Source organism: Pseudophryne corroboree, chromosome 1 (assembly GCF_028390025.1).
Source record: "Pseudophryne corroboree isolate aPseCor3 chromosome 1, aPseCor3.hap2, whole genome shotgun sequence".
Classification (NCBI taxonomy): domain Eukaryota; kingdom Metazoa; phylum Chordata; class Amphibia; order Anura; family Myobatrachidae; genus Pseudophryne; species Pseudophryne corroboree.
The window spans coordinates 1,166,029,135-1,166,049,112 of NC_086444.1; the positions used below are offsets into that span (position 1 = coordinate 1,166,029,135).

The 19,978-nt window shown below is 45.8% G+C and overlaps 1 protein-coding gene across 1 annotated transcript in view; it reads left to right on the forward strand.

The window, feature by feature from the left end:
* The window catches only part of PTCD3 (pentatricopeptide repeat domain 3), an 84,066-nt gene that overhangs the window by 52,511 nt on the left and 11,577 nt on the right, over positions 1-19,978 (forward strand). The window contains exons 8-21 of the mRNA XM_063924989.1: positions 1,685-1,806; positions 2,884-2,939; positions 3,328-3,415; positions 3,495-3,555; positions 4,623-4,705; positions 4,991-5,135; positions 5,835-5,885; positions 8,515-8,601; positions 8,747-8,775; positions 16,312-16,418; positions 17,011-17,089; positions 17,170-17,260; positions 18,128-18,213; positions 19,223-19,365. Of these exons, the coding sequence (XP_063781059.1) occupies positions 1,685-1,806; positions 2,884-2,939; positions 3,328-3,415; positions 3,495-3,555; positions 4,623-4,705; positions 4,991-5,135; positions 5,835-5,885; positions 8,515-8,601; positions 8,747-8,775; positions 16,312-16,418; positions 17,011-17,089; positions 17,170-17,260; positions 18,128-18,213; positions 19,223-19,365 (1,228 nt within the window). The remainder of the gene's footprint in view (positions 1-1,684; positions 1,807-2,883; positions 2,940-3,327; positions 3,416-3,494; positions 3,556-4,622; positions 4,706-4,990; positions 5,136-5,834; positions 5,886-8,514; positions 8,602-8,746; positions 8,776-16,311; positions 16,419-17,010; positions 17,090-17,169; positions 17,261-18,127; positions 18,214-19,222; positions 19,366-19,978) is intronic.

A 19,978-nucleotide genomic window follows, 5' to 3' on the forward strand; every position in this document is an offset into this window, starting at 1 on the left:
TCTCACTTGGAATACATACGATTTACCGGCGGTCCATATTCCGACAGCAGCATCTTGCCCGCCAGAATGCCGGCAGCAGGGCAATCGTTAAGAGTTCACTTGCGGGCTCACTGCGCTCACCCCAGGATCTGTTCCCAATCTATGGGTGTTGTGGACACCCATTAGTGGGAATAGTCCTGTTTTGCCGGGACTCCGGCTGGCAGCATTACCAGGCCGTCGGGATTTCGGCGTCGGTATCCTAATCACCGGGCTCCCGACAGCTGCAAATTAAACGTATCCCATCTTAAAACATATTCCAGATCAGCAGCAGTGCAGTGACCAGCTGTATGTATGCCGGGATCAGCTAATAATAACCATATGGCGCCCTCACAGGGATAGCATAAATAATACCTGTCAACAGTTACACTTGTATCTGCCGGATGATATGGTAAAAAAAGAGCCGGGGATCAGGCATATCAATGTTGTTGTCGGTGTGGTATTAATGCCTCACATGTAGGTCCGCAGCCAACTCCACACAGTTCCAAATTGCCAGACGGGGAGGCAATGTGCGGCAGATTCATACTCCAATGAAAACAGCATATTTTTCCACTGATCTGCGTTGTGACACAGGGTTATCCAGATGTGAAAGCAAACCAAAAAAAGCAAGCAGCTGGGCAAAACCGTGCTGCAGGTGGGGCAGATGTAACATGTGCAGAGAGAGTTAGGTTTGGGTGGGTTATATTGTTTCTGTGCAGGGTAAATACTGGCTGCTTTATTTTTACACTGCAATTTAGATTTCAGTTTGAACACACCCCACCCAAATCTAACTCTCTCTGCAGATGTTACATCTGGCCCACCTGCACTGCACATGCTTTTGCCCGGTAATGTGGGGTCAACATGGATGGGAAATCAACACGCTGAATAACAAGACTGACAAATTGTTGAAAGTCAGCATGACAACCATTGCAGCTAGCTTTCCATAGACGTCTTACCTGAAGCCTAAAGTCCCCTGGTGTTCTGTCCTCGTTGACGTTGTGATTGTTGACTTTTTTTGTCCATATTGAAATTCTGGTATCGACACAATGGGCGGTATTCAATTCTTTTCACCCCCTTCAACACCCGCTCTGTTTCTGCTGATGGGCGAGGTATAATCATTTCAGCCCGCTACCCCCGCGATTGCGAGGGCACCCAACCCGTTATGCAGCTACACCTGATTTCTTTGGGTGCAAAATGCTCGATAACAGGGATCACTTTAGAAAGGAGATTGGACGTGGTATATGATTTGAATACCGCCCATAGAACCTTAGTGGTTGTGTATATTTCTGTGGTTGGCAGAGACTAATGCAAATATAGTCAATATCCTGCATACAAGTCAGTGTTATATGGGGGCGCTATATAAATCATGTATAATACATGCATAGGGTGTCATCGGGTCACTGATCAGGGTAATAGATGTGTTACAAAGCTGCAAAAGGTTCTATAATATGGGATATTCCCTTACAGCTATAGAACGTACAGAAGGCTAGCTCAGGGGCACAAACCACAGTTGGGTATGGTACAAAGCTTGGCACTGCTGATGGCCCACGGAGTACAGGTTCCTTTTCTCTGTAAATGTCTAATGGCTTCCAGCTGCAGGAAACCACCGCCCATCATCTTGCTGTAAACAGTAATTCTACCTGTAGGTAATGCTGTCCTCTTATTGCAGGAACAACACCTTCTTTGGAGACCACAAACAGACTTCTAGATCTTCTGTGCTTCTATGGGGATAGAGATCCCTTATCGAGTGAACAGAAGCTGGAGGATGAGGAGAGGGAGGAGAATGGAAATGTAAGGCCTGGTCTTAAGTTCTATCCATCTCAATAGACGTGAATAGTATGTTTCTGTGCAGCTCTACTGGAGGGTATAATACTGGTGGAGCGTTTCTGTGCAGCTGTATTGGAGGTTGTGTGAGACTGCTGGTGCGTTTCTATGCAGCTGTGGTGGACAGGGTGATACTGGTGGAGCATTTCTGTGCAGCTGTATTGGAGGGTGTGTGAGACTGGTGGTGCGTTGATGTGCAGCTGTATTGGGTGGGTGATACTGTGCAGCTGTATTGGAGGGTGTGTGAGACTGGTGGAGCATTTCTGTGCAGCTGTATTGGGTGGGTGATACTGTGCAGCTATATTGGAGGGTGTGTGAGACTGTTGGAGCATTTCTGTGCAGCCGTATTAGGTGGGTGATACTGGTGGTGCGTTGCTTTGCAGCTGTATTGGAGGGTGTGTGCTGTATTGGAGGGTGTGTGAGACTGGTGGAGCATTTCTGTGCAGCTGTATTGGGTGGGTGATACTGTGCAGCTATATTGGAGGATGTGTGAGACTGTTGGAGCATTTCTGTGCAGCCGTATTGGGTGGGTGATACTGGTGGTGCGTTGCTGTGCAGCTGTATTGGAAGGTGTGTGAGACTGGTGGTGCGTTGCTTTGCAGCTGTATTGGAGGGTGTGTGAGACTGGTGGAGCATTTCTGTGCAGCTGTATTGGGTGGGTGATACTGTGCAGCTATATTGGAGGGTGTGTGAGACTGTTGGAGCATTTCTGTGCAGCCGTATTGGGTGGGTGATACTGGTGGTGCGTTGCTGTGCAGCTGTATTGGAGGGAGGGTATGTGAGACTGGTGGAGTGTTTCAGTGCAGCTGAATTGGAGGGTGTGACTGGTGGACAGATGGAGCATTTATGTGCAGCTATACTGTAGAGTGTGAAACTGTTGGGGACAATCTGCAACTCTTGCTTACAGCATGGTGGTTAAGAAAGACAGGACACTGTCCAAAATGTGATAACAATTCAGTTCCATAGAGTCTATTTTATTGGCCAGCTCGGGCAAAGTCTGCACTATTCCAACTGTATTTAATATGAACTACTTTTTGTCTTCAGGAGACCAATAAGAAGAAAGGCGATTCCAGAAACACTCCTGCTCTACCAACTTGGAGGTAATAAGCATCTCTCCTTGACTGCTGTAGAATAAATTAAGGAAACTAAGGGGGAATTCAGTTATGGGCGATAGGGGCAGATTGCCGCTGCCATTGCGTCTAAATGCCACCAACGGCAGCCCGATTCACCCCCTTCACCGGCCGATTGCCGGATTTGCTTAAAAGTGCTTGCTATATAATATAGGGTAGCAAGCACTTTTAAGCAAGATCCACCGCTGCTGTAACGTGTGGCTGTGTCGGCAGATTCTCCCCTAGGTCTAATGGAAGATTAAATACTCCTTGAAGTGTCGCAAGATGGCTGTGCTCTCGCTCGCGTGCCTTGACTGTCTGTGGCCATGCTATACCAGTGATCCATCATGTTCAGCTGCTTTCTTCTTTCTCACTACAGAGAGAACAACAACGCCGAGAGGATTTTCAGCCTGATGCCGGAAAGGAACGCTCACTCTTACCGTACCATGATCCGGGGAATGGTGAAGGTATTGCCACTAATGCCAAGGCCAATGTTATAGCTCCAGGTGACCTAATGGAGATTCATGTGTATCTGTGTTCTTTCAGCACGGGGCCTTCGCCAAGGCGTTCAGCATGTACACAGACCTTCTAAACAACAGGCTTACTGGTAAGTACACAACCCTCTGCCTATCACATAGTCTGTATGCTGGAGTCATCTTTCAACCTTTCCTTGTGGCTCTGCTTCCCATCACAGGATCCAACTAAACCCCAAAAATGTATTAACTATAATAACAACATGCTCTATCCAGCATCATTGGGCCAGGGTAGCGTTTTCCCAACTGTAGCTGCTTATAGGGGTTGATCGGACGGCATACTGTCTAGTGTGTACTCTGCTTTAGTTTCTTCCAGATCCACCCTTTTGTACGTCTGCATTAAGTTGGTCAGTCACTAGGCAGGTCAGAATATTCTATTAGGCATAAGAGCCTGGAGTTACGTTGACATCAATCCATACAAAGCATTACACTTTTGGGCCCTTGTCGGTTCTGACTGCTGACTTGGGTTCGGCCCTCTCCCACTTCCAACTTTATCCTCTTTTGTTATTGTCGGTAGTAAAAGAAAGGGAGAGATGCTGGTTTATAGCTTGTTTTATAGACATTAAGAATACTGTGTCACGGTTAGGGTTTCTGTACTATTACATTATTACAATATTGTTTGTAGACGCACTACAATGTCCAGGCATTAAAAAAACAGAATTTTGACGGCAGATAAGAACCACATTGCCCATCTAGTCTGCCTGTGTACATACACACAGTAGGGTTTTTTGGTCTGGAGCCAATTAACTTACCAGTATATTGGTATGTGGAAACTGGAGTACATGGAGAAAACCCAAGCAAGCATGGGGAGAATATACAAACTCCACACAGATAGGGCCATGTCGAGAATCGAACCCATGGTGCTCTGAAGCAGTAATGCTAACCGTTGCATCATCTGTAATGGTTCAGAAGGGATTTTACCTTGTCCTGTTTATTTCGAGGAATTGATCTGGGAAAACCTTGGCTTGTGCTGAGGTTGATAAAGTCAGTATAATACTAATGACTAACCAGAGTGCTGACATCCGTTCCCTGTTCTAATAGAAGCTGTCACGATCTGTCCCATTTTTGTCAGCGCTGGTTCCGCTGGATGGCTCTGTGCCTTGGGGGAAATTAATTGGTGTACCTCTCCCATTCCCCGCAGGAGACGTGTACACTTTCAATGCGCTGATAATGGCTGCTCCTCATGTCAAGAAAGAAATCAAGGCCAAGTCTACTCTTATTTTGGTAAGAAGACAGCGTGTTTTACAATCTACATACACACCATCTCATAGCTGCCCAAACCCAATGTGGATTTTCTTATTATCGTACAAAATTTAATGTTTGTAAAATTATTTTTTTCTGTTCTTTTTCTTTCTTCTTTTTCTTTCTTTTTCTTTTTCTTTTTTCTTTCTTTTTTCTTTCTTTTCTTCTTTCTTTTCTTTCTCGTGAAATAGTGTCTGGGTGCTTCTATGTAGTATTACTCTGTATGGCTGATGTGATAGATCAGTGCTTGAAACCTTTCATTTACAGGACATGTTACATCACATGGTTCAGCAAAAGGTTCAACCAAACATACTGACTTTCAACGCCGCCCTAAAGAGCTTGCAGAAGATCGGGCGTGTCATGAAGTCAGTGGCGCTGAGAACATATACGGAGATGAAAGCACTCAATATAGGTGAGAAGGGGTTTCTGCCCTGAGGTTTCAATGATGTTGGAGTATGGTATTATCTTCATTCATAAACCTACACGCTCCAGAGTGTATTAATAGGTACAGTTATGTGAAGATTGTATGGCAAAGTTGAGGGAAATCAGAACATATGTTTAATCCATTGGCTGCCAAGATGCAACTGATTTCTTTCCTCTCCCTGTAAATCTTCTCTCCTCTAGAGCCTCCTGTCTCTGTTCCTGGCCATTGTACAGGTGCTGCGGGGAAGGCAGTAATTAGAGATGTGTGTTTGGGGCTGGAAGTTACTGTTAGAATGTACAAGCGTCACAAGGCAGACTGCACTAGTGTGTACTCTCACCTGGGGTCACCTATCAGCATAATCATTGTATACACCAAATGCCCAAAACCACTGCTTAGTCTTTGTTTACTCACTACTGGGCCAGTTGCTGGAGCCTCTCCTGAGCGGACATAGGAGGAGATACATATTTAATTTCCTCCTAGACTATCCTCTAGGTAACCATAGTAAGCACCAGATGACCGGGCTCTTAGGTAACCAGAATTCTTAAAGTATGTAAATATGTACTTATTATTTTACTTCTTATTGGTGAATAAATCGTAGCATGATGTCATTTTGCTTTCTGGCAGCATTTATGTAATATTTCTGATTTTATTTTTTCGAAACTGAAATGTGTTTTCCATTTTCTGTAGAACCGAGTCTTGCAACATATACTCATTTGCTGGGAGTTTTCTATTCTTATGGTGAGTGTGTAGATGCCCTTTCTCCTCCTTTATGCAGGCATGGTACCGAAGGATTGGCGTATAGCTGAGGTAGTGCCATTATTTAAAAAGGGATCCAAAAATCTTCCGGGTAACTGCAGACCAGTTAGTTTGACGTCTATAGTGGGGAAAATATTGGAAGGAATTCTAAGGGACAGCATACAGGAGTATCTACATACCACTAGGATTATTAGCAAGAACCAGCATGGGTTTGTGAGGGACAGGTCATGTCAGACTAACTTAATTAGCTTCTATGAGGAAGTGAGCAATAATCTTGTTCAGGGAAAAGCAGTGGACGTAGTCTTCCTAGATTTTGCAAAAGCATTCTATACAGTGCCTCACAGGAGACTGATCATCAAATTAAAGGAGCTTGGCCTAGGAAAAACTATTTGCACATGGATAAGCAGCTGGTTGGATAGCAGGGTACAGCGAGTAGTGGTCAACGGGAAGTACTCAACCTGGTCCCCAGTAGTCAGCGGAATACCACAAGGGTCCGTACTCGGTCCACTACTGTTCAACATATTTATCAATGACCTAGAAATAGGCCTGGAAAGCACAGTGTCAATCTTTGCAGATGATACTAAACTGTGTAAGGTAATTAACTCGGAGTTGGATGTGGAGTCCTTACAGAATGATCTATCTAAACTTGAACTCTGGGCGTCTAAATGGAAAATGAGGTTCAATACAGACAAATGCAAGGTTATGCATTTCGGGACTAAAATCAAACTTGCAGCCTACATACTTAACGGGGAATGGCTAGGTAAAACAGATTTGGAAAAGGATTTGGGGGTACTCATTAATAATAACCATACACAATGTCAAAGCGCAGTAATGAAGGCAAGTAAAGTGCTAGCGTGCATAAAACGGGGAATTGAGACAAGGGACTCGGATGTAATCCTACCGCTGTACAAATCATTGGTACGTCCGCACCTGGAATATTGTGTTCAGTTTTGGGCACCACTGTATAAAAAAGATATCGGTGAACTCGAAAGGGTCCAAAGGTGAGCTACTAAATTGATTAAAGGCCTAGAGGGACTGGATTATGAGGAAAGGCTTAATAGGTTGAATATGTATACAGTAGAAAAGAGGCGCCTAAGAGGGGATATTATTAATATCTTCAAATATGTAAAGGGGCATTACAAAGAGTTATCAGAGGAATTATTTATTAAAAGAACACAGTTTAAGACACGTGGACACTCGCTGCGACTGGAGGAGAGAAAGTTCCGAACGTGACGGAGGAAAGGGTTCTACACTGTTAGGGCAATCAGGATGTGGAATTCCCTGCCAGGGAAGGTGGTAATGGCGGACTCTGTAAATGGATTTAAAAAAGGAATGGATACATTTCTGAATGAAAATGATATCCAAGGTCATAATATTTAAAATATCAACGTGGTTAATCCGGGGGTTATATGAGTTATAGTAGTTAACTAGTCATAAAACATTACTCAACGGATATGAAGATTCATCACAACTTAATACAGGTTGAACACGATGGGCAAATTGCCTCTTTTCAACCTTAATGACTATGTTACTATGTTGTGGTTGCCGTGTCTCCTTTATATACCTTGTGGTTGCCGTGTCTCTTTTATGCACCCTGTGGTTGCCGTGTCTCCTTTATGCACCCTCTGGTTGCCGTGTCTCCTTTATGCACCTTGTGGTTGCCGTGTCTCTTTTATGCACCTTGTGGTTGCCGTGTCTCCTTTATGCACCTTGTGGTTGCCGTGTCTCTTTTATGCACCTTGTGGTTGCCGTGTCTCTTTTATGCACCTTGTGGTTGCCGTGTCTCTTTTATGCACCTTGTGGTTGCCGTGTCTCTCTTATGCACCTTGTGGTTGCCGTGTCTCCTCTATGCACCTTGTGGTTGCCGTGTCTCCTTTATGCACCTTGTGGTTGCCGTGTCTCCTTTATGCACCTTGTGGTTGCCGTGTCTCCTTTATGCACCTTGTGGTTGCCGTGTCTCCTTTATGCACCTTGTGGTTGCCGTGTCTCCTTTATGCACCTTGTGGTTGCCGTGTCTCCTTTATGCACCTTGTGGTTGCCGTGTCTCCTTTATGCACCTTGTGGTTGCCGTGTCTCCTTTATGCACCTTGTGGTTGCCGTGTCTCCTTTATGCACCTTGTGGTTGCCGACTTGCCGTGTCTCCTTTATGCACCTTGTTGTTGCCGTGTCTCCTTTATGCACCTTGTGGTTGCCGTGTCTCCTTTATGCACCTTGTGGTTGCCGTGTCTCCTTTATGCACCTTGTGGTTGCCGACTTGCCGTGTCTCCTTTATGCACCTTGTTGTTGCCGTGTCTCCTTTATACACCTTGTGCTTGCCGTGTCTCCTTTATGCACCTTGTGGTTGCCGTGTCTCCTTTATACATGTTGAGGTTTGAGTTGTGGGCTACAGGTCTAGCTCGTGGTCCCCTTCTTCACCTATGTATGGTGCCAGTGGTGGGCTTATGGTATACCTGGTACTCATCCTTCAGCATCTGGTTACAGTTCTAGCAGTGAAGGCAAGCATGGATTCACTGTCTAAATGGGTTCACTTCAGAAGGAAGAAGGAGGAAGACGACTTGTTACCCTATGTGTAGGATATAGGTCAACTTTATCCGTCTTTCACATCTTCCAGGTGACGCAACAGGACAGGCTCAAATTTTGTCTGAAATCCTGGAGGAGACGGCGGGGAAGAGCTTCACAGCCCAAGATCCGGATGATGGTATGTTATTTTCAGTCTACAGTAATGTCAGAACTATTTTTATTTGATATATATTATATTGTCAGTGTTATTGTACAGTAAGTAGTATTAGTAAGAGAGTGAAGCTGTTGTGAAAAATGAATTATTTTTTCTTATCTCTTCTTAGTGTACTTTTTCCTTGACGCCATGAAAATCGTAAGTAGAACATTGTGAATCTTTTCAAAGATTCTGGATAATCCTCTGGGTGCTTACACTACTGCTCCAATGTGGCTTAGGTTAATTGAGAGGATATCTTAGAAACCTCATAGCACCAGCAATAGAGTAAAACCGTTACTTATAATTGCTGAATGTCCATTATCCTCTTGCTCATTCACACCAACCCTTTCTCTTTGCACAATGCATTAAAAGCTCTTGGGAAAACATTACACTTAAACGTATCTTTCTAAATGATATAATCAGTGTCTTTCTAGATCGGTGAACGCTGCTTCAATATATCGGCTAACAAAACCTCCTTCTCTCTGTGGCTTGATCTGTAAACCGATGAACAGTATGTCCTTACTGGGCCTGAACATCGGTTTTCAATAATCTAATTAGGGGAACATACCGTCCCAAGGAAAGTGTCTGCTACATAGAGCCCAGATTGTATAGAAAGGGAAGGAAGGTTAGCCGAAAACATTTGCAAGAAACTCAGGTGGCTTCAGCTTCTTTCCCAAGGTAGATTTGTTTGGTGCCAGACCTTTTGCCAATGTACTGAAGCGCGCAGAAAAGCCAATCCTCATTCACACTGCAAAGTAACTATTCCTACCGTCCTGTACCAATACGCATGTAAGACTGTGGATTTACACTTATCATCAACATGGCGTGTGAGCTCGGAACAGATGTGCTATTGAGGCCTGGTGACAGTCATAGGGGGAGATTCAAATGTTTGAAAAGTCGGTTGGGTGTCTGTTTTTTCTTGTCTATTAGATAGGACAGACACCCAACCAACTTTTCAAACGTTTGAATCTCCCCCTCCATTGATGTGGAATAGAACATGCAGTGCAAACGTCCCATCTCATACCTGGAGTCCTGTATCTTCATGTACTGGATGGTGTAATTGTTTTATGTGTAAGGGGCTAGTTTACAGCTCTTATGTTTGTGCTTAGAAATCTTAATCAGAAGTCTTCTCTTTGTAGGATCATTTCAGTGGCTGTCTAGTAATAGTAGTTTAGTAATTATTATAGTTTAATGATTAATTTGCTAATGGGTCTCAGTGCATTTGGTGGTTTAGCTCCCGTACATGGGGGGGTCATTCCGACCCGATCGCAAGCGGCGGCCGCATTGCGCAGGCGCGTCGTTGCCGTCGCCAGGCAGCGACGCTTCCAACGAAGAAAGTGGTCGCATGGCGACCGCAAGAAGATTGACAGGAGGAAGGCGGATCTGGGCATCAACTCACCGTTTTCAGGGCATGGAGATCCGAACGCAGGCGTGTCGAGACGTTTGAAGGGCAGATGTCTGACGTCAATTTTGGGACCTGCAACGCTGGATTGCTCGCACAGGGTAAGTAACTCTTACTCTAGTCTAGTTCTGCACAAAACTTTTTTGGCATAGCAGGGCTGCACAAGCGATCGCAGCCTTGCTATGCAAAAATCCACTCCCCCATAGGCGGCATCTAGTTGATCGCAAAAAGTGGCAGCGTGCGATCAACTCGGAATGAGGGCCTTGTTGAGAGCTGCCAGATGTATGGCTGTCGCAGTATAAAGGTACAGACACACATGATGTAAGCTGCATGTGTTGTCCATACAAGGTTAGTCGCACATATAGAGGTGAAAGTTTGGATCACAAGCTCTGCAGCCTTGATGCAGGGGTCATGGTTAGTGCGGTACTGCAGACGCAGTTGGATGAGGATAGATTTGTCGGCTGTCCCAATTGAAAGATTCCAATTAGATGTTTGTTGGCGGTCAGTGATCTTTCTCTGCCCATCTGCACTACAACTAATTATATGGCAAAATAGGAGCATCTATGGACACTGTTACTCCAAGTCCTAGCGCCGCCATAGCATTGTCATTATTTCTCTTACGTCCTAGAGGATGCTGGGGACTCCGTAAGGACCATGGGGAATAGACGGGCTCCACAGGAGACATGGGCACTAAAAAACTTTAGGTATGGGTGTGCACTGGATCCTCCCTCTATGCCCCTCCTCCAGACCTCAGTTTAATACTGTGCCCAGAGGAGACTGGGTGCACTACAGGGAGCTCTCCTGAGCTTCCTGAAAGAAAGTATTTTGTTAGGTTTTTTATTTTCAGGGAGACCTGCTGGCAACAGGCTCCCTGCACCGTGGGACTGAGGAGAGAGAAACAGACCTACTTAAGTGATAGGCTCTGCTTCTTAGGCTACTGGACACCATTAGCTCCAGAGGGAGTCAGAACGCAGGTCTCCCCTAGCGGTTGGTCCCGGAGCCGCACCGCCGTCCTCATCGCAGAGCCGGAAGATAGAAGCCGGGTGAGTATAGGAAGACAGAAGACTTCAAAGACGGCAGAAGACTTCAGAGCTTCACTGAGGTAACGCGCGGCGGTAACGCTGCGCGCCATTACTCCCTCACAGAACACACACAGCGCACACTGTTGGGGGGGGGGGGGGGTGCCGCCCTGGGCAGCAATGTATACCTCTAAGACTGGCTATACATATATATACACTTTTTTGTGGTATTTACAGTGAATCCCCGCCAGTTGTAGTTGTTTTAAAAGAGCGGGACCGAAGCCCGCCACTGAGGGGGCGGGGCTTCTCCCTCAGCACTCACCAGCGCCATTTTCTCCACAGCACACGCTGAGAAGCTGGCTCCCCGGACTCTCCCCTGCTGATCACCGGTGACAGAGGGTTTTAAAGAAGGGGGGGGCACATAATTTGGCGCAGTACATATATAAAGAAGCGCTGTATCTGGGTAATTTTTTCCAGGGTTAATGGCGCTGGGTGTGTGCTGGCATACTCTCTTTCTGTCTCTCCAAAGGGCCTTCTGGGGGGACTGTCTCCAGATTAGAGCTTTCCCTGAGTGTGTGGTGTGTCGGTACGTGCGTGTCAGCATGTCTGAAGCGGAAGGCTCTCCTAGGGATGAGGTGGAGCGCATGAGTGTGGTGTCTCCGTCGGCAACGCTGACACATGACTGGATGGATATGTGCAATATTTTAAATGCAAATGTGAATTTATTGCACAAACGTTTGGACAAAGCAGAGTCCAGGGACGGTACAGAGGGTCATGCCCTGCCTTTCCCTATGTCACAGGGGCCTTCTGGGTCTCAAAAACGCCCACTTTCTCCGGTAGTTGACACAGATACCGACACGGATTCTGAAACCAGTGTCGATTATGATGATGCGAGGTTGCAGCCAAAATTGGCAAAGAGTATTCATTATATGATTATTGCTGTAAAGCATGTGCTGCATATTATAGATGACCCCACGGTGCCTAATCCAAAGATCCACATGTTTAAAGAAAAGAAGCCTGAGGTTACTTTTCCACCTTCCTTTGAATTAAATGCGTTATTTGAAAGTGCTTGGGAAACTCCAGACAAGAAACTGCAGATTCCCAAAAGGATTCTTATGGCGTATCCTTTCCCGATCAAGGACAGGATACGGTGGGAATCCTCCCCAAGGGTGGACAAAGCGTTGACGCGCCTTTCCAAAAAGGTGGCGCTGCCGTCTCAGGATACCGCTGCCCTCAGGGATCCTGCTGATCGCAACTACCTTGAAGTCAATTTACACACATACCGGTACATTACTCAGGCCGGCAATAGCGACGGCTTGGGTTTGTAGCGCTGTAATAGCGTGGACCGATATCTTATCTGCTGATATGGATACGATGGATAAGGAAACTATTTTATTGACCCTGGGCCATATTAAGGATGCGGTCCTTTATATGAGAGAGGCTCAGAGGGATGTGGGCATACTGGGGTCCAGAGCGAACGCTATGGCGATTTCTGCCAGGCGAGCACTGTGGACCCGACAGTGGACGGGTGATGCCGACTCGAAACGGCATATGGAGGTTTTGCCTTACAAGGGTGAGGAATTGTTTGGGGAAGGTCTCGCGGACCTAGTTTCCACGGCTACTGCAGGTAAATCAACCTTTTTACCTTATGTTTCCTCACAGCCTAAGAAAGCGCCACATTATCAGATGCAGTCCTTTCGGTCGCATAAATCCAACAGAGCTCGGGGATCTTCCTTTCTTGCCAGAGGTAAGGGCAAAGGGAAAAAAGCTGCCAGCTACAGCCAGTTCCCAGGAACAAAAGTCCTCCCCGGCTTCTACTAAATCCACCGCATGACGCTGGGGCTCCGCAGGGGGAGTACGCTCCTGTGGGGGCACGTCTTCGTCTTTTCAGCCAAGTCTGGGTTCACACTCAGGTGGATCCCTGGGCAATAGACATTGTTTCCCAGGGGTACAAGCTGGAATTCGAAGAGGTGCCTCCTCGCCGGTTTTTCAAATCGGCACTGCCGACTTCTTCCCCAGAGAGGGAGGTAGTTTTGGCAGCAATTCAAAAGTTGTGCCTTCAACAAGTGGTGGTCAAAGTTCCCCTGCTGCAGCAGGTGATGGGCTATTACTCAACCTTGTTTGTGGTCCCGAAACCGGACGGTTCGGTCAGACCCATTCTGAATTTAAAATCCTTAAACCTATACTTAAAGAGGTTCAAGTTCAAGATGGAATCGCTCAGAGCGGTCATCGCAGGTCTGGAAGGGGGAGATTATATGGTGTCCCTAGACATAAAGGATGCATACCTTCATGTCCCCATATATCAACCTCATCAGGCGTTCTTGCGATTTGTGGTGCAGGATTGTCAATACCAATTTCAGACGTTGCCGTTTGGGCTTTCCACGTCCCGAGGATTTTTACCAAATTAATGGCAGAGATGATGGTGCTCCTGCGCAAGCAGGGTGTCACAATTATCCCATACTTGGACGATCTCCTGATAAAAGCGAGATCGAGAGAACAGTTACTGGACAGCGTATCTCCCTGAGGGTGTTGCAACAACACGGTTGGATTCTCAATCTACCGAAGTCACAGTTAGTTCCAACGACCCGATTGCCTTTCTTAGGCATGATTCTGGACACGGAACAAAAGAGGGTCTTTCTCCCGATGGAAAAGGCCCAGGAACTTCAGAGCTTGGTCAGGGACCTGTTAAAGCCAGACAGGGTGTCGGTACATCACATGTGACAGGAAGCATCTATCCTTGTGTATCAATGCCTATTTCCCTATAGATTGTAAGCTTGCGAGCAGGGCCTTCCTACCTCTGTCTGTCTGTCTTTGCCCAGTTTTGTTCTATAATTGTTGTTCTAATTGTAAAGCGCAACGGAATATGCTGTGCTATATAAGAAACTGCTAATAAATAAAATCACTGCACTCGAGTTCTGGGAAAGATGGTGGCGTCTTACGAGGCCATTCCATTCGGCAGGTTCCATGCCAGGACTTTTCAGTCTTCCAAGGTCTGTGGTCAAGCCAGGAGACTTGTCTACACATCAACGTACTGGAATTAAGGGCCATATACAACGGCCTTCGTCAAGCGGAAACCTTACTTCGAGGTCTACCGGTTCTGATTCAGTCAGACAACATCACAGCAGTGGCTCATGTAAACCGCCAAGGCGACACAAGGAGCAGAGTGGCAATGGCGGAAGCCTCAAAGATTCTTCCATGGGCGGAGAGTCATGTTAGCGCTCTGACAGCAGTCTTCATTCCGGGAGTGGACAACTGGGAGGCAGACTTCCTAAGCAGACACGATCTGCATCCAGGAGAGTGGGGACTTCATCAGGAAGTCTTCGCAGAGATTGCAAGTCAGTGGGGACTGCCTCAAATAGACATGATGGCTTCACGCCTCAACAAGAAACTTCCGAGATATTGCGCCAGGTCAAGGGACCCTCAGGCGGTGGCAGTGGACGCCCTGGTGACACCGTGGGTGTTTCAGTCGGTCTATGTGTTCCCTCCTCTTCCTCTCATCTCAAAGATACTAAGAATCATAAGACGAAGAGGGATTCAGACAATTCTCATTGTTCCAGATTTGCCTCGAAGGGCCTGGTATCCTGATCTGCAGGAAATGCTCACAGAAGATCCGTGGCCTCTTCCTCTCAGGGAAGACCTGTTACAACAAGGACCCTGTCTGTTCCAGGACTTACCGCAACTGCGTTTGACGGCATGGCGGTTGAACGCAGGATCCTAGCGGAAAAGGGCATTCCAGATGAGGTCATTCCTACTCTGGTAAAGGCTAGGAAGGATGTGACATCGAAACATTATCACCGTATCTGGAGGAAATATGTATCTTGGTGCGAAGCCAGGACTGCTCCTCCGGAAGAATTCCATCTGGGCCGTTTTCTCCACTTCCTGCAAACTGGAGTGAATTTGGGCCTAAAGTTAGGCTCCATTAAGGTTCTGATTTCGGCCCTATCCATTTTCTTTCAAAAGGAATTGGCTTCTCTTCCAGAAGTCCAGACTTTCGTGAAAGAGGTGCTGCATATCCAGCCTCCTTTTGTGCCTCCGGTGGCACCATGGGACCTTAACGTGGTGTTATGGTTTCTTAAGTTTCACTGGTTTGAACCTCTTCAAACAGTTGAATTGAAGTATCTCACTTGGAAAGTGGTCATGTTATTGGCTTTGTCTTCGGCGCGGCGAGTGTCGGAGTTGGCGGCTTTGTCTCACAAAAGCCCTTATCTGATTTTTCATGTGGATAGAGCTGAGTTGCGGACTCGTCCTCAGTTTTTGCCTAAGGTGGTTTCTTCTTTTCATATGAACCAACCTATTGTGGTGCCGGTGGCTACTAGGGACGTGGAAGATTCCGAGTCCCTGGATGTGGTCAGGGCATTGAAAATTTATGTGGCCAGAACGGCTAGGGTTAGGAAAACAGAGGCCCTGTTTATCCTGTATGCAGCCAACAAAGTTGACGCTCCTGCGTCTAAGCAGACTATTGCTCGCTGGATCTGTAACACGATTCAGCAGGCTCATTCTACGGCTGGATTGCCGTTACCGAATTCGGTAAAGGCCCATTCCACTAGGAAGGTGGGCTCTTCTTGGGCGGCTGCCCGAGGCGTCTCGGCGTTACAACTTTGCCGAGCGGCGACTTGGTCGGGTTCAAACACTTTTGCAAAATTCTACAAGTTTGATACCCTGGCTGATGAGGACCTAATGTTTGCTCATTCGGTGCTGCAGAGTCATCCGCACACTCCCGCCCGTTTTGGAGCTTTGGTATAATCCCCATGGTCCTTACGGAGTCCCCAGCATCCTCTAGGACATTAGAGAAAATAAGATTTTAAACCTACCGGTAAATTTTTTTCTCCTAGTCCGTAGAGGATGCTGGGCGCCCGTCCCAGTGCGGACAACATCCTGCAAGACTTGTATATAGTTATTGCTTGCATAAGGGTTATGTTACAGTTTGATCGGTCTTTGACTGATACTGGTTTTGTTTCATACTGTTGACTGGTTAGTGTATCCCATGTTATACGGTGTGAATAGTGTGGCTGGTATGAATCTTGCCCTTGGATTTCCAAAATCCTTTCCTCGTACTGTCCGTCTCCTCTGGGCACAGTTTCTCTAACTGAGGTCTGGAGGAGGGGCATAGAGGGAGGAGCCAGTGCACACCCATACCTAAAGTTCTTTTTTAGTGCCCATGTCTCCTGTGGAGCCCGTCTATTCCCCATGGTCCTTACGGAGTCCCCAGCATCCTCTACGTACTAGGAGAAAAAGATTTACCGGTAGGTTTAAAATCTTATTTTTATTTTTCAGTGCGTAGAAGCAAAGGATCTGGAATTGGCATATAAAGTGCATGCGCTGCAAACTACTGAAGAGAACTGGAAACTGCTGGGGAAGCACATCATGCAGATTACATACTAGTGAGTGTTCCATCACCTATTGTTCCAGCTCCCATTGTTGTGTTCCGATCTTTATGACCTTTTATCGGACCACGACGACTTATCGCAACAGCTGCTGCTGTCCAAGCACAGAACCGTCTGATCCAGTCTGTTACTTTTACCTGTGAATTACTGTTTTTCTAGGAAAGCGAGCGATACGGATTCATCCGGAAATTACTAAATAAAAATCTTAGATAATTTTTTTGTTTAATGATGTATCAGGGTTGCACCGAATATATCATTTGGGGGGAAGGGGTGGGGGATATTGCTGCAAGGAGAAATTAATACTGTAATCCACATCTGTTAAATGGCCGTTGTCACTACAGATGCTGTCCCATCACATTTTATTAATATCTTCTTTACCTTTTGTCTGAAAATTCTAGAATACGCCAGGACGATTCCTTTTTGTTATAAAAAATCTGAATCCGCAGTTATATAGACCATGTGCAGAACGTCCAGATAATTGAAGCTCATACATTAGATGAAATGCTTTCAATAAATGCTGCTCTATAATAGGGACTATTTGGCAGAACGCTGGCTTGCTGGTAATGATGTCCCGTCTTCCATTTCTCAGCGATAGGCTATTTAACATCATCTGTCTGATGGAAAGTTTTGACGCCGTCATGAAATGGTACCGGGAGCTGGTCCCTTCGGTATGTTGGCTGAATGAGATTTGGGCATTTAAATCCACGGGGCCGAACTTTGTGCCCTAATGGTGTTTTCTTATCCGTAGCGGCTTTATCCCAGTATAGGCGGATTTGTCAATCTCCTGCGGGTACTGGAGATGGAGAACCGCTTAGATCTCTTACCTCAGATCTGGAAAGGTAACGGAACACAATGTAAACTCTATGCATTGCAAAGTGTCTGTCATTCGTATTCTCTACTAGTAGAACTAGGAATGTGCGAATGAGGCCTATGTGTCTCCCACACTGCCTGCTGTCACCCCCGCCCTCCAGCTGTTGTGGAACTACAAATCCCAGCATGCCCTTCCACAGTTTTTGCTATTAATGCATGCTAAAGCTGTGGCAGGGCCGAATGTTGAATTTCCCTGTCGTAGAGAATTAATCATTCTGATCAGATTATTTATAAGGCATCACAGGGTTCCGCAGTACCGGGCAGATAAGGAAACAATTGCACAGAATAAGACAAGAGAGAACTGAACATGCACCTCATGTGAGAACCGTATGCAGATGTGAGATATAAGGTTCAGAGGGTCCTGCCTGTGAGAGCTTGCAGTCTAGTGGGCGGGGACAGATGGAAATGGGAGGAGTTGGTGGGGCAGGCAAACAAGATGAGTGGTGGGAGATGTACCAAGTGGAGGTGAGAGAGGCGGGGTTTTTAAGGGAGTGCTTAAAGGAGTGCAATATATAGGGAAATAAATATAATATATATATATATATATATATATATATATGCGGCGCTGTATGCCGGGGTCCCAAAATGCCTACGCAGGGCTCAAAGCAGCAACATTTGCTTCAGAGGAAACATTGCCCATCATGCACAAAGGTCGGAGGCGGCCATTTTGTGGGCAGAAAAAATGTGTGTGAGGCTGTAGCTTATCCAGTTTCTAGTACTTGGTGAAAGAACTGAGGCTTGAAGTGTTGTGTGCCTTATTGAAGAAGCTACTTGCTATTGAATGCATGTGCATTCACATACTCCTGCTGAATTTATTCTGCAATGTTATGTTGCAGATGTCAAGCTGGTGGGGCACAACAACAAGGTGGTTCTGGTTGAAGAGTTCCTTAACCTGATGGTGAAAGACAAAATGGAATCTCAGGTAAGACACTATTGTGCAGGAAAATACCTATTTATAGCACTGGTTATTCTCTGACCATTTCAGTACAAGTGTTTGGACTGTGAGGACTAACAGTATAAGTATATTTATAATGTATGCACATATGCTACTTTGGGGTGTAATATATTGTTTATTTTATTGTGTTTCATTTATGTTTGCTCCTTAGCAAAAATAATTGGTTTAGCAACAGTGCCCCCCGTTGTGTATTGCTGTTTGGCTTTTTATTTAGGACCAGCTCCTCCTAAATGGGAGCAGCAGTTGGTATCACAATGTTTATTGGTATTCGGCACATTAGCGCCCAGATTGTGGTACTACACTGCCCGTGAATTCCTAATATACAAGAAATAATTTGCTTCAAAGAGCAAATCGGCCTTTATCTGTAGGGACTGCCAGTTCCATAAATAGTTACCAGTCTTGAAGTGTCAATATATGAGATCCCACAGGTGGTGGTCCAGTTAGCAATATCTACAGCACACAATTGCAGGGTTCTTATTAGGTACTCCTTGTGTAGTAGAACAACAAGTCCCAGGCTCTATTGGTCCACGGTCCGATAGTCTGGATGCAGGTAGGTGTCCGCAGGTCTAAATAGCAAAATCCTTACGAGTTTCACTGTTACCCTGGTGACACTCCAAGACTGGTAACTATTTATGGAACGGACAGTCCCTACAGATAAAGGCCGATTGCACTTTTAAGTCCACTTACCACTGGATCAAATGGTGATTTGTCCCCTGTCCTGAATTTTTCACCAAAGACTGGTTTTTAAGCTCCGTTGATTATCAATTGATATATTTTTACACATATGTGTTCTATTATTTAGACCAATATTACTCCTAATATTTTTTAAAGTATATGAATTTTAATAAATGGTATATTAATTACTCTACACAACCACCTGTCTGCTTATATTAATGCAATAAGCGCTGTTGTTTTGGTTATTACTGTACTGCCCATGTCTGTATGAGGTCCTAATCATCTGTTCTTCTGCATCTAGCTGCAGGCGGCGTTTGCTGATGTCACTGTGGACATGAAATCAACGTTTGACACTCGAGATCAGCTAAAGCATCTGTTGAAGGTGCATGCACTGGGCAATATGGCCATACTGCTGTCCAGAGACGGGAGGCTGGAGGAAGCTTGGTAAGTTCATGACTGTATCCCAAGACAAGATTTCATCAGTGATTTAGGGATGCACAGGCTCCAGGATCCCTACATATAGTAACGGGATCCAGCGATTTAAAAAAAATATATATTATTTAATTGTTATTACTGCTAGGAATATGTTGGCTCTACAAGGCAGGGTCATAAATATCATTTACAGGGTCCTACCATGACCCCTGCCTGGCTGGGGCACCCGGGGCGGCGGAAGAGGGGTGGATGTGAGTCACGGGCTGAGTGCCGGGTCCCGGGAACTCTCCCTGCAGTCTCCGGCTGCTGCGGCGATTGTGGAGCACTGACTGGAGGCAGGCGGAAAAAAATCCCTGATGAGCATTGGCTTTTCGGGTCTGCATCAGGGGAAAGCAAACATTTTTTTTATCTTATTCTTTACTGGAGATCTAATTGAATAAAATAAATATTTCCCGTTTTTCGCTCCCAATGTTTCATCACACCTAATTGGATATCCCCCTAAGTCTCATTATGCAGCAAAATCTCTAGTTTGGAACTCGGATGTAGCCACAACGCTGTTTCCTGTGTGTACTATAGGAACTTTTAGCTATTACCTGCATCTTTTAAGGAAGACAATGAAGCTACA